Raw genomic sequence first — 23,338 nt, 5'->3', positions numbered from 1 at the left:
AATGTTACATGTCGGTTGTTCAGTACCTTGAAGATTTAAAGGCAATTTTAACGCTGAATGAGCCGTACGGATTTAAGCGTATTTAAGCGGAAACTCCCCTTGGGCGGACAAAAATTGGACGACGTGAGTGACTGAATGGATTGACAGAAAAATCTGGTTCGGTTTATTTGTTCATTTGTCATCGGTTTACAATTCCGAGTTTTCATACAAGCTTTTGACTTTGAAATTAGAATTCCAATGGTTTTAATAGTTATTTTGGACGAATACAAATACAACAAATCAAAAACTATAAAAATCTGTGCAGCCGTTCTCGACTAAGTTTTACATTTATTTAGTTTGCTTGTGCGAGTAATATATGTATATTTTGGCGGGCGGTATTATGGAGTTCATTGATCATCTTAAGACGTGTCCGATTGTAATTTACGAAGCTCCCAATAGTATGGCAACGAGGGTCGCGAGCATCTAGAAAATAATAATAATAGTTTTAAAATTCATTTAAAGTTACTTAAATTAATTCATGCTGTGCAAGAAAGTGCAAGACAAAACTAAAAGTTATTGCAAAAAGGTCAAGGACTTATGTCCTAGTAAAACAACAAAGGAAGTGAAAACGTTAGGACTTTAGAGCTTAAACGAATAATACAAACAAATAACTTGTAAAACCAAACGAAAACAGTGTATGTTCTTTCTAAGTATACGTGTATGTAAACAACTACGCCACAGGAATAAATTAGTAAGTATTTTGCAAAGAGGGATGCCAATTTACTTTTACAAACTACATTGTTCAGTTATTGAACGGTACAAACAAGTTAAAACATATACATATTGCCATGAATTTGAATTCTCATCAATCCAATTTTCGGTTAAAATACGTACACCCTACGAACAACCAATCTTGTTGAAAATACCATCTTTGGATCCTGTACTGCCACCAACAATGTGGGTGTTGAAATGTCCATATGTATGTGAATGTGTGCGAATGCATTTCTACTTGTAGGTATGTGCGAGCACATAAAAACTCTTGACAATAGTTGCGACTAGTTCTTACTTTCATAGTATGCAATGGAATGCAAGGAATTTGTACTAAGCGGCAAATTCCATTGCAACCACACACATATGTACATACATACATATATGCACAAACTCAACATTACATTAGAAACAAGAGAGAACGCTACAGTCGAGCAAGCCCGACAGTGTAATACCCTGTACCCAGGTAAACTTCCGTCACTGAGTTATATGCCCCCATAGCAGCAGCAAAAAGAGGAAGAAGAAGAGCGAACTTGTTGCTGCAGTTTGTGGGGGTTGTACTGGCGAGAATTTGTTTCGCTAATAACTTTTCTTAGAATTGACCGAATTGAATAAAATTTTATACAACAGTAGATAATTATATAGAAATTTTGTGTGCAAAGTTTGGTTTAGGTAGCATTTGAAATGTGGACGCTATTGACGAAATTCTGTAGCGGGGGAAGGGGGGGAAAATTAAAAAAAAAAACATAAACTCGTCCTTACTCGGACCTAGGGGAATCTGGATGCCAACTTTAGTTATTCTAGCTTTTATAGTTTCTGAGATCCTCGCGTTCATCCAGACGGACGGACAGACGGACGGACATGTCTAGATCGATTTCTCTCGTCATGCTGATCAAGAATATATATACTTTATGGGGTCGGAGATGCTTCCTTCTGTATGTTACATACTTTGCACAAACCTAATATACCCTTTTTACCCTACGGGTACAGGGTATAAAAATTAACAAACTCGTTCGTTCTCGGGCTCAGGAGAATCTGGATTCCCCTTGCGTTCATACAGACAAACGGACAGACGGACAGACAAACGGACATGGCTATATCGACCCGGCTTGTCATCCTGATCAATAATATATAGTACAGGGTATAACAATAAAAATGGTTGTTATGAGGTAAGATACGAGTATCAAACAGGAGACATAGAAGAATGAATTTCAATCATATTTAAAATGTAATAAATTAACAAAAATACCAGCGGAAACAACCTTCGCTTCAATGTAGAAGTTTATAATTTTAAAATGATGGATGAAATACATCAATAGGTCCGCATCCAAATATGTGTCCCTATAAATATTCCATCAAATGAGGCAAACCCTCCATGTGAGTGCGAAGTATTTTATTAAAAAACATAGGTTTGAAAGAAAGATAGAAATGTGAGAGCATAACAATTAAGGGCAAGGTCGGATAGGTACAAGCCGCAACAGCCGATCTCGTCTATGCAGAAGGCACGAAAAAACATTGAGATTGAACACAGAAATGTAAGATCGCAAATAAATGCAAACATGTAAGAGAATTAGTTACATTAATATGCGTTGATTTTACCTCGGAGAACAACTTACAGAATGCTTTTCATTTATTTACTCTGCCGAACGGAGAGAAATTCCTGCAACGACTGTTTAAATTTTTACGGTCCTCGCCCCCAACACAAAACTCAAAACCACTCATGAACATGCGGGCCTAGTTAGTAGTGTTTGTTTATTTCGAGTGCATACAGAGAGATGTCTTCCTCCGACCCATCGGCTTCCTCGGGGGTTTGCTTACCTTGTATGCTTTAGCATAAAACAAAAATCGGAGTTACAAAAATCTCATTTGCGCGCTTCAAAGCGACTGTAAGGCTAAATCCCTCGATCGATTTACTTACCGATTCAATAAAAGTTTCCAAACACTAGGCTTTAAGACGAATAAGCCGAATATTAGAATGCCCTGTGCTGAATTTAGCAGATCTGCAACAATGAAAAATTTCCGGAGTGTGCTGTGGTTACTCGATAGATATGAACATATTTCAAAAATCCAGGTCACGCCCATGATTACGAACAATCGCAGAAAAAGACTGAACCTGTAGGTAAATATGGAAGACATTTTGGACAACACCATCAACTTTATGTATTTCCTTACGTTTGCCACTCATTCACCATTTTTCGATGTCGCGCTTGGCCGACTATATTTTGAAATTCCTTCTGGGTTTTATATATGCGTACCGCTGTCGGTATAAACATGGACACGTTGAAAATTATGAGCAGCATCATGGGACCATAGAAATATATCATCGCCGGCCAATCTTCAGCTGCAGAAAAAGACGCTCAAGGTTATATTAGAGCATATAATCCAGAAGACATTACAAGTATACTTTTAATCCAGCACGAATAATATCCAACTCCTGGTATCCAGAGAAGAGGCGTGTCCTCAGTAGCTATAAAGTCCATTGCATACACAATTGCCAACAGTACTAATGCAGTACTCCAGGCGATGATATTGTAGGAAAGGAAGAAAGGTGCTTTTGTCATATGTCGTATTGTTCCCCGAAATGTGTTCCACAGATCAAAGCTCATTATAGCTAACCAGAGGAAAGCAGCCATAATTGCAAAATAGCCAACATAACCTAAAAAATTAAAATAAGTTCAGGCAGCTGAACCATTTTTGAAAGTTTCGGAATCTCACCAGTTGTAAGACAATATTCCCAATCTCCGACCTGGTCGATTATTAGCGCAGTACATCCGACTCCTAGGCTTAACAGATAGCAGATAAAACACTTACCATGAAGTTTTTGAAGCTTGGGTAGGAGCACGTATACAAAAATTGTTAAAATAATGCATATTATGGAGCATATCATAACTGAAATTGAAATGCATATAAATATATTGTTTAATCAGCGCCCGACTGGGATCGCCCTTTATTCCAAGCTCAAGCTTCGTTTTGATTACCATATCTGCACATAATTTTGTCCCATTTCTCGGCCACAGCTATACCGCAATTGTGAACGGTAAGCTTATAATGGCCATCGAATTTTTCCGGCTGCAAGCAATAGTCCATCTTGGACATATAATTTCTATCATAGTGGCGTAGTAGTGTTCCATTCTGTAAATACAAAGTTTCATTCCCGTCTTAACAACAAAAAATGACAACCATTAAACCCGAACCTCGAACAAGCTCCAATTATCTGCGACATCCTGTTCCGGGTGGAGTGCATAATGGATGGCACAAGGTATTGGGAGCCCATGCTGCGCTACAAACTCTGCAGTTATATTTTTTTGGACCACTTTATGATGGTCTAAAGTAATATTTACATACGGACTATATGAAATTGTCTCTGGCTGCACGCTTGTACATTCCCGCTTATTGAAAACAAGCAGATGCTGAGGATGGCAGCAAAATCGGATGCAGGCTTTCATCTGACACACACATCCTCGGACGTGTTGCGGAACATTAATGCGGTGGCCATCAAATATTATTTCATAGTCATATTCGCCGGTTAGGTATGGAGGAATGAGCACCCTCTCATATAGATATGAGCCGTTGGAAAATCTCTTGCTGCCTGTTAGATCAACAGTGTCAAAATAGTCACAACCATGTATTTCAATCAAATCTGCTATAGGAATCCAAATCATAATGGCATACAACCTGAAATTTTAAATTAATTTGAAAATTTAAATTTTTTTCCATGCGAATTTGAATACCCTGTACCCAAAGGGGGAAAGGGTTTTGTGCGAATGTATGTAACATACAGAAGGAGGCGTGGAGGCCCCCAAAGTATATATATTATCGATCAGGATGACAATACGAGTCGATTTAGCCGTGTACGTCTGTCCTTCCTTATGAACGCAAGGATCTTAGAAGGTATAAGAACTAGAAAAACCGAACTTGATATCCAGATTCTCCAAAGTCCTAGAAAGTACGTGTTTGAGTTTTTTTTTTTCGATGCACCCCCCACTCCCGAGCAATGTGTGTTTTTTCCATAACTCCCGTAATTTTTGGAATTTTGACCTCCAATTTGGTTTATGGCTATAACTTTCTTCACAATTGACCTATCATGATGAAACTTGGCAACTTTTATAAACAACAAGAGAGAACGCTACAGTCGAGCAAGCCCGACAGTGTAATACCCTGTACCCAAGTAAACTTCCGTCACTGAGTTATATGCGCCCAAAGCAGCAGCAAAAAGAGGAAGAAGAAGAGCGAACTTGTTGCTGCAGTTTGTGGGGGTTGGCACATTGACAGAATTGAATCAAATTTTAAACAACAGTAGAAAATTATATATATATATATATATATATATATATATATATATATATATATATATATATATATATATATATATATATATATATATATATATATATATATATATATATCTATATATATATATATATATCTATATATCTATATATATATATATATATTATATATATATATGGCATATATATATATATATGTGTTTGGTTTAGGTAGGATTTGAAATGTTGGCGCTATTGACGGAATTCTGTAGCGAGGGAAGGGGGGGAAAATTAAAAAAAATAAAATAAACTCGTCCTTTCTCGGACCTAGGAGAATCTAGATGCCAACTTTGGTATTTCTAGCTTCTGAGATCTTAGCGTTCATCCAGACGGACGGGCAGACGGCCGGACGGACATGTCTAGATCGATTTCTCTCGTCATGCTGATTCAGAATATATATACTTTATGGGGTCGGAGATGTATAAAAGCACGAATTGCGGTGGAGTGGGGGGGGGGGGGGGTTGTATCAAAATAAAACAAGAGAGAACGCTACAGTCGAGCAAGCCCGACAGTGTAATACCCTGTACCCAAGTAAACTTCCGTCACTGAGTTATATGCGCCCAAAGCAGCAACAAAAAGATGAAGAAGAAGAGCGAACTTGTTGCTGCAGTTTGGGAGGGTTGTACTGTAGAGAATTTGTTTCGCTAATAACTTTTCTTAGAATTGACCGAATTGAATAATCGTCCTGGGGGGGGGGGGGGGGGGTGTACACCCTCATACTTCTACCCACCAGGAACTACGACGAGGGATAGAGCAAAGAAACCAACATGTCTAGATCGATTTATCTCGTCATGCTGATTCAGAATATATATACTTTATGGGGTCGGAGATGCTTCCTTATGCATGTTACATACTTTGCACAAACCTAATATATATATTTTACACAGGGTATAAAAATGGACCCGCAAAAGTCTGCGTACAAGCAGACTAAACTGTGTAGAATAAGAGAATATGCAATTACAGTTATCTTAGTTGCACTTTTTCTTTTGTTTGAAGTTTGCAAAAGACTTTTGCTATGCATTGAAGTTGTTTTTGAAAAGCGCATGGAGTTCGCAAATGAGCACGTGTCGAAGCCTGCTGAATTTTGGGACAAGGTCATTTTCTCGGATGAGAGCAAGTTCTGCATTTTTGGCATAAAAGGCAAGAAATTGGTGTGGAGAAAAACTGGTACAGCCTTAAATAAAGAAAATTTAGTGCCAACTGTCAAACACGGCGGAGGAGGAATAATGATTTGGGGGTCCATGGCAGCTAATAGCGTTGGGAAGCTGGAATTCATAGAGTCGATAATGGACCAAAAAGGCTATATCCAAGTTTTGAAGGACAATTTGCTCCCAAGTGCCCAGAAGTTGGGGCTGGAAAATGATTTTTATTTCCAACAAGATAATGATCCCAAACATACAGCTCACAGCGTAAGGCTGTGGTTGCTGTATAACGTAAAAAAACGTTTGCAACCTCCCCAATCTCCAGACCTCAATCCTATAGAGCATTTGTGGGACTTGCTCGAGCGCAAAATCCGGCAGCACAACTGTTGGAGCACCCTACTTAGCTCTAAGCCTTTTCTTTGCGCTCTCTATCGCGCCCTTTACTGCGCTCTCTGTGGCGCTCTCTTTGGGCATTCCTTTGCTTATGCCGGCCCGCTGCCTTGTAGCGGCAGCAGGCAAATCACTGGCTAAATAATTCTCGCACATTCAACATCGTTTTGCACAATTACCAAGCCATTAAAAGCCATATTAATAATCGAAAGAATACCGCGTCTCATTAATGCTAGTTAAATATTGTTTGTTGCAATCGCTAAAAAGCTAGCGATTTTTCATTGGCGCCCGAGCAGGGACTTCGGTTTTCTCAAGATTATTTTCTCGATTGTTTGCGGTCTTTGTGGCTTGGTTTTTGTGCGCGGTCGTGTGATTAGTACCTCGTTTGATTTGGATCTGGTGTCGTTTGGATACCATATATGTACATACATTGATTTGGATTTGGAGCTTGGTGCCTTTCTGGATCAGCAACTACAACTGCTCATTTGGATTGTGGAGCTGCTGTCTGCCCTACTTGTGGTACTATCATTTGGCTTGGCTAATGGGTGATCGTCGCTCGGAATCCAGGGAAGTTTCGGTGGACTCTTTTGAGAGCTTACAGGTATTCTGGGCCAACAATTGAGCATAAAGCTCTAAGAAGTTTAATTGCTGCAAATTTGTGCAAGCGAAAGGTGTTTAAAATTTTTGGCACATAAATTATTTTGTGCAACCACTTTACATGCACAAATACATAATCATACATATGTACATGCATATGTACATACATACTCGCCGATAACCACATATTATATACATACATACGTCATACCTTGCACAATTTAACACATTATACACCCTCATAAACATAATTATTAACAAAACCTCGAGGCAAAACAAACAACAATAATTAAAAAAGGGCTGTTAAGCTGATTTTTAACATAAAAAACAAATATTTTGAAGTTATTTTGGTTCTATTTTGTTGGTTTTTTTGGTAAAGATTTGTTGCATCAGCTGCATACATAGAAACATAGCTTTTGTTGTTGCTTGCGCCGCTAGCGTAGCAAAAGAATTTTGTCGCTCTCTCCTTTGTGCGCGCCCTTTTTCGGCTACACTTGTCGCTGGGCCAACGAACTTCCCCCGCTACCCGTTCGGATTAGCGTTGCCAACAAGCGTGCTTGCGGTAATCGACGCCTATTTTCTGAGTACAGCTGAGACTGCTTGCAGATTTCGTTGTTGTTTGTGCGGTCGCTTGGACTGCTACTTTGCTTGCGTGCATACTGTATTGAGTGCGTGTGTACGTAATCTGTGTGCATTTCAGTTGGTCTCTTGCTGTTTTAGCGCGTTGCTATTTGCGAGGGCTGTTAGGAAAGTTCGGCTTTCATTTTCTTTGATTTGCAACTTGTTTAGAGTTTATTTTGGTTATACTCTACCATGTCGGAATCTGAAAAGCAACAAGTAGTAGCTAAATCTAGTTCTAACTAGTACAATGCTTGCAGAAATTTGATAAGGTTAGCGCTGATATTGCTCGTATGAGAACAGCATTTCAGTTAAAGACAATTTCGTTTGAACAAACAGAACTCGAGTGTCGTCTCGAGCTGTTAGAAGATTACATAAAGAAAGCTATGGCGCTTCAAGCAGATTTGGATAGTCTCAATCCAAGTAACGATAGTAGAGGGCCACTTGAGGATTTGTGCATTTCAACTAAGGCGTTGTATGTGAAGGCAACGAAACAAAAGGTTGAAAGTCAGACTTCTCATGACTGTTCTATGATGGCCAGTCACCGTTGACTGGGACTGGGACCGTCCCAATTGCCCAAAATGCGGCTGCCTACATTCAGTGGAAAGCATGCCGAATTTAAGAATTTTATGTGCTTATTTGAAAGCCTAGTTCATGACGATCCTTCGTTGACCAACGTCGAGAAGTTTAATCATTTGGTGTCGTGCTTGTCAGGTGAGGCTCTAGGAGTTGTGAAACCGTTTCAGTTAACGGACTGCAATTACTCGAAAGCCATTGCTAGCCTCAAGTCTGTGTACGACAACAAATGTTTGATATTTTTCGACACTATCTCGCAATTGTTTGGCATCCCAAGTATGACCAAACCTAATGCGTCTACTTTGCGGTCCATCATTGACACTGTTTCTGCCATTTATGCGTCTTTAACTTCGTTGGGAAGTGAAAAGGACATCTCAAACGCAATGATCATACATATGGTTATGGCCAAAGTTGATCATGTAACCAAATCTCGTTTTGAGGAACAGCTCGACTATGACAAGTTGCCTTCTTGGGATGACTGCGCTAAGCAGTTAAATAGACGTTACCAATATTTAGCGGCTGAAGAGACAACTCGGGTTAAAAATAAACCGCGAGCCGAACCTGCAAGAAACAGTAAAGCTTCGTTTTCTTGCACAAAGGGTCCTTCAAAGCCTTCAAAACCGATCTCGAAGTGCACATACTGTAGTTCTGCGGAACACAATATTTATACTTGCCCTTCTTTCGGATCTATTCCCGTTATGCAGCGATTTGAGTTCGCCAAAACTCAAAAAATGTGCCTCAATTGCTTGAATGTGGGTCATGTAGTTTCCAGTTGCAAGGCTTCCAAGTGTCGGGTGTGTTCAAAACCACACCATTCGTTGTTGCACAGATATCCTGTAGCTGTGCCAAATTCACTCGCTCCACACGCAGTCGCACCTCCAGAAGCGTACTTAGGTCACGTTTTAAGTGCCGATCAAGTAATTCTTGCCACAGCAGTCGTAAAAATTAAAGATAGATTCGGCCATTACCATCCTGCTCGTGTGTTACTTGATGGCGGCTCACAGTTGAACCTCATGACTGAGAACCTTGCGCAGCGCCTTCGATTAAAGCGTAAAGACACAGCTGTGAGTATTGCAATGGCAGGTGGAACCACTACTGGTAGTAGGCACAATGTGTGCGCTGATATTCAATCTCGTTTGAATTCTCACAGCTTTGGCGCTGATTTTTGGGTTCTTAAATCCATATCTACTTGTCAGCCTGGTAACTTTGTACCCACATCGAATTGGAAAATACCCGCAAACCTTGAGTTGGCTGACCCAGAATTCTATAAGCCAGCCAAGGTTGATATTCTCCTAGGCGCTGAACTTTTTTTACAAGTTATTATGTGTTGGGCAAATCGAGCTCAATTCCTGTCTTCCATTGTTGCAGAAGACATTGCTGGGATGGGTTGTTGCTGGAAGATATACAGGGCAAATACCTCCTCAACAATTCAGCGTTAACGTTGTCGCTCAAGTTAATGATTGTTCTCTCGACACCTTAGTTCAACGCTTTTGGGAACTCGATCGGAGCCCAAATGAGTCGAAGGCTGTGCGCCAGACAGCTGAACAAAAGGCCTGTGAAGCTCACTTCACCAAATCAGTACAGCGCCTGTCTACAGGACGTTTTCAAGTCGAACTTCCGTTCAAATCCGATCCCACTGTACTAGGCCTTCCCTTTCGAACTGCTGAAAGGCGGTTCCTACAACTTGAGCGAAAACTCTCCATGATATGTACCACGATTTCATGAGAGAGTATAGTGATCTTGGGCATATGTCAGCCCTTGAATCTCCTCCTCCAGGGCAGCACTATTATATTCCTAATCAATGTGTCCTGAGGCCTGAAAGTCCCACAACCAAATTGGGTGTGGTGTTTGACGCTTTTAGTGAGACGTCAACGGCTCTATCATTAAACGATACGTTAATGGCTGGGCTGACTATTCAGAGGGAGCGTTATTCAACATTTGTAAATTTTCGGTTGAATAAATACGCAATTACTGCCGACATCTCCAAGATGTACAGGCAAATAAACGTGTCTGAAAAAGACAGAAATTACCAGCTCATTCTCTGGCGAGAAAGCGCCTCTCATGAGCTGCAGTCCTTTAAGTTGAACACTGTAACATACGGGACTGCATCAGCGCCATTTTTAGCTGTGCGCTCGTTGTTTGAATTGACAAATATTTATGCTCGATGTCACCATGTCGCGTTAAATGTCATTAAAAATTGTTTTTATGTTGACGACATGCTGGCTCCTCATAATGATGTATTTCGTTATCATCTGCATGAGGATAGCTTTACTTCGTTGAAGCCGACAAAGCGGAATGTATTATCTCGTTTGTCTGAGCAACTTGGACCTTTGTGCCCCATCGTCACAGCGGCCAAAACTCTGTGGCAAGAGCTGTGGCGATTTAAGATGTTAGTTGGGCTGCTAAAGCAACAGATGTGGGTGATAAATACTCGTAGGTTTTGCTCAGCAGTTTTACATAACTGCCTTCGATGCAAGCCCAAGTTAGTTGAGCAAATAATGAGAAATTTGCCAGGTGATCGCCTTCGAGAAGGTCGACCTTTCAGGGTTTGTGGACTCGAACTTTGCGGCCCATTCCATGGTAGCTATCGCATACGCGGAAGACCGCCCGTTACAAATTACAGATATTGTTTGTTGCAATCGCTAAAAAGCTAGCGATTTTTCAACAACATTACCGCCAAAAGTATGCTCAAGGAGGTAATTTTGCAGGAATGGGAGAAAATAACACCGGCGGGCACAAAAAAGCTGGTGGAATCGATGCCTCGACGTCTGGCAGAGGTCCTTCAAAGAAAAGGATACCCAACAAGTTATTAAAAACGAATTTAGCGACATAATTTGTTTGAAAAACAATTTGTACGCAGACTTTTGCTGGTCCATTTTTCAAAAAGGTTTTGTTAAAAAATAGAAATAAAATATATTCATAGTTATATTAATTTAAAAAAAAAATGTAGTTATTAAGAAAAATGTCGAATCTAACCAAATCTAAAACATTTACATCAATAAGTTGCATATATTAAAAGATATTCACATTTAAAGCTAAAATTTGTCTATTTTTTTGTGTGTACGCAGAGTTATGCGGGCAAGTGTATGTTTGTGCAGCCTGATAAGACTTGACAGCTAGATTCCAGCAGACCAAATTCTTAAATACCCCTTACTACAAAATAGAAAAACAAAATTTTATAATATTATTAAAAATAAATTAAACAAAACATATTCCACATATTTCAAAACCGATAATGGGATGTTATTGCTAAACGTCAACAAAATTCCAAGCCGGCCAGATGGACATATCGATTCGTCATGTCCTACTGATAAGAAGCACATACATATATAGATATGTACATATGTAAATATATGTCGGCGATTACGTAGAGTATCAGTTGTTTCACAATGTTTAACAGCTGCTTTGTTATATTCGTTGTTCTCGGTATTCTGGCAATTACGGCGTTATCCCGTTTCCTTTTAATTGAAGCGGCGAATTCAACAAGAGCGGGACGTCATTTGCTAAATACAATGGCAGCGAAAGTATGCGGCTGGCAAAGTAGTGTAGCGTTGTCGACTGATCAATACGGCTGCATGCGGAGACTCGCTACGCTCCCTAAAATGAGTGATTCTGGAAAAGACCCAAAGGCCCAAGACCTAACTCCGACATATACATACATATATGCTGCCCTTCTTTTTGTGTGCTAGGGGTAAAGTGTGCAGCGTACAGGGTACATGCATATGTATAGTATTTAATGAAAGACATTGAAATAACAGACAGTTTAATTATATCCATATGTTCATGTCCGTCAGCCGAACGTAAATATTTGCTACATGACGTGTGTGTAGAAAAAGTGGATTCCCACTTTCTACACTATCAGAGTTAGAATGAGTTTTAAGAGCCACTAAACAGTCGAAAATACAAAATAAACAGTCGTTTAACGCGATTTCGCTTAACACGACGTTTTCAAGGAACGTAACCCCCGCGTTAAGCGAGGGCTACTCAGAATATTACTGGCTAATAAACAGAAAGTCAAATCTTCACAGAAATGTCATGAATAAGTAATTCTTATAAATAATAATAAGGAGAGTGCCTAATTTACTTGGAGCAAGATTAGCTTCTCTCTTTGTTTTACATTTGTACCACTTTATTTTATTGCAGACGGCGGTGAAGATGTAGATGGGTTCGCGCGACATTAATATTCCACTCGGTCTCACTTTCCGTTTTATTTTTCGCTGCAGTTGCCTTGCCGACGACATGCGACCAGCGCGATCTGTACAGAACTGGTAATATTTTCGCTCCTCGGGTCTGACGTGACCTCGTATTCGTTTGTACAAGTAAGAAACAGCAACAACAACAGAGCATAAGAAATACAACCTACAACCTACATCTGGATCTCAGAGACGTGGAGGCGTGGTAGACCCCACAAAGTATATATATTCTTGATCAGCATGACAAGACGAATCGATTTAGCCCTGTCTGTCCGTCCGTATGATCACCTAGATCTCAGAGACTATAAGACCTAGTAACACCAAATTTTAGTCCAATATGCCTTATGTAAATACGCAGAAAATGTATATTTTGGAATTTTCCTCCCTCCCCTCTCTCCCCCGCAAATCGGGGGAGACGCAATTGCTATGTAAATGTGCAATTATACACCCTTTACGTGAGTTCGAATATCGAAAAAGGTAAAATCAATCAAAAAAAAATTTTTTTAATTTTTAAAATTTTTTTTTTTTTTTTATATTTATGTAAACATATTTACATAGTATTTCAAAGTCGGGACACCCGACCTTAGCTTTTTTACTTGTTTGATAATAAGTACTTGATTTTTTCCCATGAATTTTTTGACGCGATACATCGTTAAGGCTAACTGGTGGGCAGTTGGCGGGGCGGTTGGAAAAGAAATTTATTCTACATTATTCATATTCCGCGGATAAGCATTTATGTACATATATATATTTACATCTGGTAAACAACAATAAACTTATCAAACAAAAAGTTTTTTCTTGCGTTGCAATCTTCGAAGAGTTGCTTTACTCAATGTCTCATGTACACTGGTAAAAAATTTGCATAGTAGAGATGAATATTCGAAGCACACCTTGATTTTTGAGAACACTGGTAAAAAAGTTGCATAGTAGAGATGAATATTTTCATATTAAATGTTGTGTTCTACTATTTCAACTACTATCAAATAGAAACAACGTAAACTAAAATAAAAAATATTCAATTACTGATTTAAATATGAATAATTTTCAAAACAAAGTGTAATTCCTTGTCATTAAAGTGTGACATGCTAAATTTAATGTTGAACCATATTTAATTTTAATATAGAAATTTCAAGATAATTAATAATAATTGATAAGAATTAATAATCAAAAGAATTTGAAAATTACTTTCCGCTAAAAATGGTTCTATACAAAATATACATATGTATATCAATTATTGAAATGAATTAAATACAATAGAGTAGAAAAAAAGTGGGAGAAATTTTTATAATTATAAAAAATAAATCTTTGGCGAGAGTCAAACCCACATCCAAAACATCATCATTTATCATTTAATATTGTCACACTTTTAATGTAATATTTTAATATTCAACTTGAAATTGAAGTCTGCAGCCTTTAAATCAACTAAAACACACTATTGAAATCATTTTTTTTATCAGTTTATGAAATATGAGAAGTGCGTAGAGCAGCGCAGACAAATTTCACGCACAAAATACATGTGTACAGGGTGCGCCATCTTTTACGTCGGTATGCAAACATTGAATATCCTTGAAAATAAACAACCGATTTCCAAGTATGAGATATTTTTATTATACTCTGTACATAAAATGTACAAAAGTATATTAGGTTTGCGGGAGCTGAAAATGTAACAGGCAGAAGAAGGCGTGGCAGACCCCACAAAGTATATATATTCTTGATCAGCATGACGAGACGATTCGATCCAGCCCTGTCTGTCTGTCCGTATGAACACCTGGATCTCCGAGACTATAAGAGCTAGAGACACCAAATTTTGCACAAAGATGCGTTATATGTGTACACTGTGCAAGTTTGTTTTATTTTTTGAATTTCCCCCCTATGGAGGTTTTCCCGATATTCCATTCGTATAATCGCCTATATCTCGGAGACTATAAGACCTAGGGACACCAAATTTTAGTCCCAGATGCCATATGTGAATACGCAGAAAATGTGTATTTTAGAATTTCCCTCCCTCCCCCTCTCCCCATCAAATCGTACTTCTCGTAATTCTTGGTGATTATGTGACTCTGTTAGTGATTATGTGTCTGTATGCCAAGTTTCCCTAGGATAGACCGATTTAACAAGAAGTTATAGCCATAAATATATTTGCTGCTCAAGCGCTGCCCGTAACAATTTCTACAACATACATTTACATTACATTACAGAATCGTTTGTATGCGTGTTTATATGCGTATAAGTTTCTTTATATTTGACTTATCATGATTAAACTTGGCATACGGACACATTATCACTTACTGTGAATACCAAATTAGAGTTTGACATTCTAAGAGCTACGGGAGTTATGGATAATCACTATTTTCTCGGAATTAGGAGAATCTGGATACCAAGTTTGATTATTCTATGCTTTATACTTTCTGAGATCCTTGTGTTAATACAGACAGATGGACCGGATCGACTCGTCTTGTCATCCTGATCAAAAATATATATACAGAGGCGGAAAAACTTTTTAAACTACGAAATGCATGTAGGGAAATGAATCGGAACAGCACATAAACAACTGTGCCGCAGATTTTGTGGAACAAACTAAAAAACATACAAAAATGACAAACTAAGAAAGTGGGTAACAGCTGGACAAAGACGATAACTAGTCCTTAAGCTTATAAATAACATTCAAAACATCACAAGCAACACTCTACAGTTTAATCCAACTAAACCCCGACTGAGAGAGGCTCCACCCACTCCCTTGCTTTTTGAAGACTTACTATTTATCCAATTTCAATAGAAACCCAGTATCTATGTTAAACAAGATAGAACGCTACAGTCGAGCAAGTCCGACAGTAAAATAGCCTGTACTTTCCACAAAAAGGAAAAATTAAAAAAAAAAAAAAATTTAAAAAAAAATTAAATTATTAAAAAAATGAATGAATTAATTAATTAAAATAATTAATTAAATTAAATTAGAATACATGTTTATGTTCAGTTTAAACAGCATACATTTACATCACGTACCTATGCGTGTATGTATGCAGCACAAAGTTGAACCAAAGCAGCAACAACAACAACAGCTGCGGGCAGCGCTGCCGACAGAGCTGCAGGCAGCGCATGAGCAGCGATTTTACTTATGGCTATAACTTTCTTCAGAATTGACCTATCATGATGAATCATAGTACTAACTGGATGTACCTACCAAAATTGATTTTTAAATTCCGAGAATTACGGAAGTTATAAGAAAAAATACGAATTGCGGGGGAGTGGGGGGGTGTATCAGAAAAAATAAACAAACTCGTTCTGCCTAGGGCTTATAGGAACCTTGATACCAATTTTGGTTATCCTAGCTCTTGTACTTACTGAGATCCTTGCGCTCATACAGTCAGACGGACATGGCTATATCGACTCGTCTTCTCATCCTGATCAAGAATATATATACTTTGTGGGGTCTGCCACGCCTCCTTCTGTGTGTTACATACATGCGCACAAAACTAGTATAGCCTTTCACCCTTTGGGTACAGGCTATAAAAATCAAGGTAGTACCAGTCCCCGAGAAAAATATAGACCAATAAATTTTCCAGGACTGTAGGTCCATTTGTTTACTCAACGTTCCAGGATCGTTAGACGTTATCAATATTACATCATTAATGTCTTAAAATGTTCTAATACATATAATATTGCAAACATTCCTTTTGTACCCTTTGGGTACAGGGTATAAAAACATATCAAATTTAAACTACTAAGCCTCAAATGTTCAATCGAAGCAATAGGAATTCAAACATTACACCTTTCCAACAATATCAATATTTTCAGTGCTTATTCCCCACCTTCCACCAATCTCATCACCTTCAAAACTGGTATAGAAGAACTGTTTGCCATAAGCGCCTCCCTTACACATCCATCAATAATAGGAGGAGACTTTAATGCTAAATCTACCATGAAGTTCCCATCCACAGACGCCAAAGGTCATACAATAGAAAGAGCCATGATTGACAACAAATTCAAATGCTTAAATGACGGATCACCCACCTACTCACATAGCCCAGTACAGTTTTCCTTTCTTGACCTTTCTTTTTCCAACGCTACAAATCTGCACATATCCTGGCAAACCTCCAATAACAAACTAACAAATAGCAATCACTTCCCAATACTCATAGAAATTAATACAACAAATTATCAAAGGACTTTGAACATATTAAGTTCTCCAATCTCAACAAACTACATTCAACTAACAATAGATATATCCCAAAAAAATGGTGGAACCCAGAGGCCGAAAAGCTCTTCAAAATAAGAAATGCTTGTAGGAAAAAATTGTATTTAACCAAAAAATTCACCGACGCCAGACTACTTATTGAAGCAGAAAAAAACCTGGAGAAACATATAAATATCTTTAAAAAGAAAAACTTCAACAACTTCCTTCAAGAGCTCTCTGATTCTCCACAGATCATGTGGAATAAGCTAAAAAACCTCAAAAACTACAAACAAATCAAGAAAGTTGGTAACAGCTGCTCCAAAGATGAAAACGAGTCCTTCCTTAAGCTTTTGAAAAACATTCCAGTTATCACAAGCAACACTACACTGTTTGATCCATCAAATCTCCTTCTGAACGAGACTCCTCCTACTCCTCTGCTTTTTTAAGACTTTCTTTTTTTCCTCAACAATAAAAATCCAGAATCCGCAAAACGCCTGGATGGGTTGCCCTACAAACTTCTCCAATCTCTACCCTCTGAAAAAAGAAAGATATATTCAACATTATAAACAAAACATGGCTGAAAGGTGATATTCCAGAGGAATGGAGAAAAATCAAAATAGTACCAATCCCTAAGAAAAACCTGGACCAATCAATAGTCAAAAACTATAGACCCATTTGCCTACTCAGCGTTCTTCTAAAGTCACTGGAAGGGCTTATAAAGTTCCAAATAGACGATCACATCCACTCATTGAACCTATTCCCTAAAAGATCCTACGCCTTCCGAAAGAACCACTCAACATCACAGTGCATTAACGACCTTATAAACAAGCAAAAAGGCTACCAAGTGGTGGCCGCATGCGTCGATCTTCAGAAGGCTTTTGACTGCGTGGATATCTCCATTCTATCCAATAAATTACAAATAATGAACTTCAACCCTCACATTATCATAGGGTTCCTTCAAAAAAGAATTTTAATTCTTGGTGACAGCAGCACTATAATTAACAGAGGAGTCAGTCAAGGCAGATGTCTCAGTCCAACTTTTTTCAACCTCTACGCAAAATAACAGATTCAAACTGCATTTTGTTCCAATTCGCTGACGACTTCTTTCTCCTTCAATTTCAACCTTTGTACAGGAATGCAAAAAAATTAACCTCTCATTCAACCCAAATAAATCCAGCATTATACACTTCAGCTCTCGCAGACATCTTTTAAACATTTCACACGCAGGAGAACTTTTGAAAGAAGTTCACCATATAAAATACTTGGGAAGATTCGTTACAGCAAACAATGCTCCAATTTCCCACATAACTCAAGTCATCTCAAACTCCAACAAGTCATGCGCCTTTCTAAGGTTGCTGAACGGATGGGTGAACCCAAAACGCGGCCTGCTCTTTTACAGAACATACATAAGATCCAAGTTGGAATACGCATGCTCATCCTTCAGTAACCTCTCGAAAAAAGCAATAGACAAGATCGCCGTACACACGAACTTCCACTTAAGAAGAGCACTGGGGTTGATTAAATCAACTCCAATCAATATCATTTATCATCTAGCAGCAGAACTGCCTCCAAAATACAGAATGAAGTTCTTAACAGCCAACGAACTGGTCAAAGTCTTCGCGTACAATTTACCTGCTAGCAAAATTTACGTCACAATTCCTCATGCAATACAAACTACTTGTATGCAAAAATATACAACGAATTTTCACATATTTTAAACCATATACAACTCCACGACAACACATATATCCACTGCTTCAAGCTCTGCACGGACACAAACTTCTTTAAAGGATCGGCAATAAACAAACATCAAGCGAATCCGAACATAATCCATCAGCTATTCATAGAAAAACTAGAAGGCCTCCAAAAACGGAATTTTGATATTTTCTTCACAGACGGTTTAGTAACTAATACTCACTCCAGCGCTGCATTCCTCCACAATAACTCCAAATTCATCGACAGTTTCTATACCAACAAAATTACATCATCGCTCACTGCAGAACTGATTGCAATAAACAAAGCCTTAGATCATGCCATATCTCACAATTATTCAAATATAGCTATCCTTACAGACAGCCGCAGCGGCATTCAGGCCCTCCAGAAATCCATTCAATTCAGCTAAATTGCCAAAACCATCCTACTGAAAATAAAAGAGAATAATCAAATCCGCTCCGTTGAAATCCACTACATACCTGGTCATAAAGATATTCCCCAAAACTCTTTGGTAGATGCCGCCGCAAAAGGGGCCCCCTTTAATGGATCATTTATAATAATGAGATGGTCAATCAACAACGCTATTAACTCAATCCGCAAACTAATCCAAAACCAATGGGAAACTGAATACTGGAACTTCGCAGCCAACAGAAATAGAGGTTACACCGCACCGCAAAGGCGAGCTCTCAAGCGCAGAATGTAAACAAATAAACAGGCTTTTTTCAGGCCACTGTTTTGATAAAGCCACTTTAGCCAAAATGAAGGTGATAAACTGCAACACTTGTGACGCATGTGAAGTGGTGCAAAACGCGTCGCACATAATCTTCAACTGTGCAAAATATACCACTACCAGACTGCACTTCCCAACACTGCTAAAGTACAGTATTTACAACTTTTTTTGCAAACGAAAATGCCAGCTCATATACATACATCTCATCTATCACACAATTTTTAACCAGAATTAGGGCTAATATCCAATGGTAATATCACACAATCGGCGATGGCGTTTTCCTCGTAACTAACGTGAACGGACAACAATTTATTTGCGCGGTGCAAAGAAAAATAAATTAAAAAAAACAAAAAAAAATTGCATATATACAAATACACAGATGTCACTGAATTCGTGCAAAAAAGTGATGTATCATTGGCGATATACAACCATACAACCCAATAAAAATGAGAAAATTAAAAAACTTGTCTATTTTAAATCAACGCTTTTTTGACCAGAGCTGCCAACTTCGTTAAATAGTCAGGTGTAAATTTAAATAGAGTGCTGCTATCACACCAGTAAAAAGTAATCGATGATTTTCGCTACATCGGCACTTTATCGAAGAGTTGTTCATCACTGGGCCGCGGCCGACAACGAAGTAAAACTGCACATTTTTCTAATTATTTATTGCTTAAACAAAACTTATCAGCAAGATGCCGCGAATTATGATAAAGGGCGGCGTTTGGCGCAACACAGAGGTGAGTTTGTCATTTGGAGTAAAGTAATTCTCGACCACACTAATGCTCTTTCCCTTGCCGGCAGGATGAGATTCTCAAGGCGGCTGTAATGAAATATGGCAAGAATCAATGGAGTCGTATTGCCTCGCTGCTACATCGAAAGTCGGCAAAGCAGTGCAAGGCGCGTTGGTATGAGTGGCTGGATCCCAGCATCAAAAAGACGGAATGGTCGCGCGAGGAAGACGAGAAGCTGCTTCATTTGGCAAAACTGATGCCTACGCAATGGCGTACAATAGCTCCGATCATTGGACGTACAGCTGCGCAGTGCCTAGAGCGCTACGAATATTTACTGTTAGTGGGCCCATGTTAAAATTATCGCCCACATGTAATAATGCATATTTTTGCCATTGCAGAGACCAGGCGCAACGTAAAGAAGATGGCGAAGACACAATGGACGACCCACGCAAATTGAAGCCGGGAGAAATTGACCCCAATCCCGAAACAAAACCGGCACGACCGGATCCCAAAGACATGGACGAGGATGAACTAGAGATGCTTTCGGAGGCACGCGCGCGTCTGGCCAACACGCAGGGCAAAAAGGCGAAGAGGAAAGCACGCGAAAAGCAGCTTGAAGAGGCGCGCCGGCTTGCCACATTGCAAAAGCGCCGTGAACTGCGCGCTGCCGGAATTGGTAGCGGCAATCGGAAACGCATTAAGGGCATCGACTATAATGCCGAAATTCCCTTTGAAAAGCGACCTGCTTCGGGCTTCTACGACACTTCTGAGGAAGTAATACAAAAGAACGAACCTGATTTCAATAAAATGCGACAGCAAGATCTGGATGGGGAATTGCGCTCCGAGAAGGAGGAGCGCGAACGTAAGAAGGACAAGCAGAAGCTGAAGCAGCGCAAAGAAAATGAAGTGCCCACCGCCATGCTGCAAAATATGGAACCGGAGCGTAAGCGCTCCAAGCTCGTCCTGCCCACGCCCCAAATATCCGATATGGAGCTGCAGCAAGTTGTCAAATTGGGCCGTGCTAGCGAAACAGCAAAGGAGATTGCCGGCGAGAGCGGTATTGAGACGACAGATGCCCTTCTTGCAGACTACACTATAACTCCGCAGGTGGCAGCCACACCGCGCACTCCAGCACCATACACGGATCGCATAATGCAAGAGGCGCAGAACATGATGGCGCTGACGCACACAGAGACACCACTGAAGGGCGGCCTGAACACGCCACTGCATGAATCAGACTTCTCGGGTGTGCTTCCCAAGGCGGCGGCCATTGCAACACCCAACACAGTCATAGCGACGCCGTTTCGCACTCAAAGAGGTGGTGCCGAATCGTCCACACCTGGCAGTTTTCTCACCCCCTCCTCCGGCGCGTTGGTGCCTGTAGGCGGTAAGTCAATCCCTGGAGCTCCAACACCAGCACTAGTTCGCGATAAGCTGAGCATTAATCCAGAGGAGAACATGAGCGTTACAGAGACGCCCGCACTCTACAAGAATTTTCAAAGGCAGGTCAAGTCAACACTGCGCGAAGGCTTGGCCACACTACCGGCACCGCGAAATGATTACGAGATTGTGGTGCCCGATCAGGAGGACAGCGAGGCTATGGAGACTGATGCCGAGCCCGTCGTCGAGGATCAGGCGGACGTGGATGCACGACTGCTCGCTGAACAGGAAGCAAAGCGAAAATGTGAGTTGGAGAAACGCTCTCAGGTCATTCAACGCAGCCTGCCCCGACCCACCGAGGTCAACACCAAGATACTGCGGCCCCAGTCGGAGAAGCAAAATCTCACAGAGCAACAGCAGGCAGAGGAGTTGATCAAGCATGAAATGATCACAATGTTGCTGTACGATTCAGTGAAGGACCCGGTTCCCGGCCAATCACAGCACAAAATGGATCAACTACAGAGCTACTTCAAGGCGAACCCGTACGAGGAAATTTCCAAACAGGAGCTGGCCAAAGCCAAGGAAATGCTGAACGCCGAAATGGAGCTGGTAAAGGAGGGTATGTCGCATGGTGAGCTGCCACTCGATGTTTACGGCCAGGTGTGGCAAGAATGCCTTGGCCAAGTTCTGTACTTACCCTCACAGCATCGGTACACGCGTGCCAACTTGGCCAGCAAGAAGGACCGACTGGAGTCGGCCGAGAAACGTTTGGAGCAGAATCGTCGCCACATGGCCAAGGAAGCCAAGCGCTGTGGCAAAATTGAGAAGAAGCTGAAGATCCTCACAGGCGGCTATCAAGCGCGAGCACAGGCGCTGATCAAGCAGCTACAGGATACGTATGCCCAAATCGAACAGAATTCACTGTCTCTCTCCACATTCCGCTTTCTGGGAGAACAGGAAGCCATCGCAGTACCACGTCGCTTGGAGGTAAGTGTCCTCAATGGCCAAATACATTCATCCGTACAATTTGTTTCACTCTTTTTTGCAGTCGCTTCAAGAAGACGTGCGCCGCCAAATGGATCGAGAAAAAGAATTACAACAGAAGTATGCCAGCCTAGTCGAAGAGCGCGACTCGCTCTACACTCAAATCGAGCAGATAACAGGGGTCAGACCCACGGCAGAGCAGCTGCTGGGAGTAAAACCGGACGCAGAGATGCAGGCCTAAAGAGCTCTCCATATTAAAACCATTTAATGTTATCTTCTCCCAAATGCAAATATAATTTACTTTAGTATGTTCAAATATTGTCACAATTGTTGCAAGGAGGGAATGAATTCTTCGACATCGGTGGGCTCTAGTGACCGTATTTCTGGTAGACCCACTCTTTGTTATCCAGTGGACACACAAGACGCGTCTTCAGCCAACGGGCAATGCAGTGATAGTGAAAGGCGTGATTACACTCTCCCCAGGCCACTGTGCATTCGTCCTTGTTGGCGTTAGGATCCGCCTGGCACTCGATGCACAGATTCATGATGTGATTGCGACAGATGGCGCAGTTGTCGACAGCCACATCCCATGACCACAGGGCATGTGCAACCCACTTTTTCACCACAAATCGCTCCTCCTTGGCTTGGCTGCTAGATGCGTCTTCGTCGTTTGTATTGAACTCCTCGATGTCATGGAAATCTTCGCTTTCTTCTACCTCCATTTCATCCGCCATTACTTTAATTTTGTTTCACTTCCAATTTGTACTTAATATTTTTTTCCGAAAGCTGTTTTCCACTTCAACGATAAGTCTTTTATGTTTCTGAAAAGGGAAATATCTAACGATGTTCCTTTCAACGCCTACTAATGTAGTAAGTCATATAAAGATGTAGGGTCATCGGTCAAATAAATCACACACTCGAAATAAAGCTGACTTTTCCAAAAATGACTGCAGCTTTTATTTTTTAAAGAGGAGTTTAAGATCATGTGATAGATTTAGAAACTCTCCTTTGATTTTGTAATACATATTTATTTAT

The 23,338-nt window shown here is 40.2% G+C and overlaps 3 protein-coding genes across 8 annotated transcripts; 1 reads left to right on the top strand and 2 right to left on the bottom strand.

Moving 5' to 3' along the window:
- Window positions 1-295: 295 nt before the first annotated feature.
- Window positions 296-19,218, bottom strand: LOC115628273 (G-protein coupled receptor Mth-like). 6 transcript variants are annotated; one of them, XM_030524300.1, is made up of 9 exons: window positions 18,958-19,218; window positions 18,684-18,905; window positions 3,942-4,422; window positions 3,726-3,879; window positions 3,463-3,636; window positions 3,152-3,403; window positions 2,920-3,088; window positions 2,666-2,860; window positions 2,475-2,573 (listed from the first exon to the last, which is right to left on the bottom strand). In XM_030524300.1, the coding sequence occupies exons 2-9, from the start codon at window positions 18,719-18,721 to the stop codon at window positions 2,486-2,488; spliced, it is 1,551 nt and encodes a 516-aa protein (XP_030380160.1). In that variant the 5' UTR covers window positions 18,722-18,905; window positions 18,958-19,218; the 3' UTR covers window positions 2,475-2,485. The 6 variants fall into 6 exon arrangements, with proteins under 6 accessions (XP_030380158.1, XP_030380160.1, XP_030380162.1 ...); XM_030524302.1 differs by having other exon boundaries at window positions 18,836-18,905; XM_030524301.1 differs by having other exon boundaries at window positions 18,684-18,902.
- A 596-nt stretch (window positions 19,219-19,814) lies between these two features.
- On the top strand, window positions 19,815-22,619 carry LOC115628234 (cell division cycle 5-like protein). Its single transcript, XM_030524248.1, has 4 exons — window positions 19,815-19,945; window positions 20,010-20,275; window positions 20,338-22,306; window positions 22,368-22,619. Exons 1-4 carry the CDS (start codon window positions 19,901-19,903, stop codon window positions 22,542-22,544), a joined length of 2,457 nt encoding a protein of 818 aa, XP_030380108.1. The 5' UTR covers window positions 19,815-19,900; the 3' UTR covers window positions 22,545-22,619.
- On the bottom strand, window positions 22,550-23,116 carry LOC115628235 (RING-box protein 1B). The gene has a single exon (XM_030524249.1). It carries the CDS (start codon window positions 23,035-23,037, stop codon window positions 22,672-22,674), a length of 366 nt encoding a protein of 121 aa, XP_030380109.1. The 5' UTR covers window positions 23,038-23,116; the 3' UTR covers window positions 22,550-22,671.
- Window positions 23,117-23,338: the final 222 nt, after the last annotated feature.

Source organism: Scaptodrosophila lebanonensis, unplaced genomic scaffold (genome assembly GCF_003285725.1).
Source record: "Scaptodrosophila lebanonensis strain 11010-0011.00,11010-0021.00 unplaced genomic scaffold, SlebRS2 tig00000113-arrow-arrow-pilon, whole genome shotgun sequence".
Classification (NCBI taxonomy): domain Eukaryota; kingdom Metazoa; phylum Arthropoda; class Insecta; order Diptera; family Drosophilidae; genus Scaptodrosophila; species Scaptodrosophila lebanonensis.
Note: the sequence above shows the minus strand (reverse complement) of the source record. Positions and strands in the feature narration are given on the sequence as shown.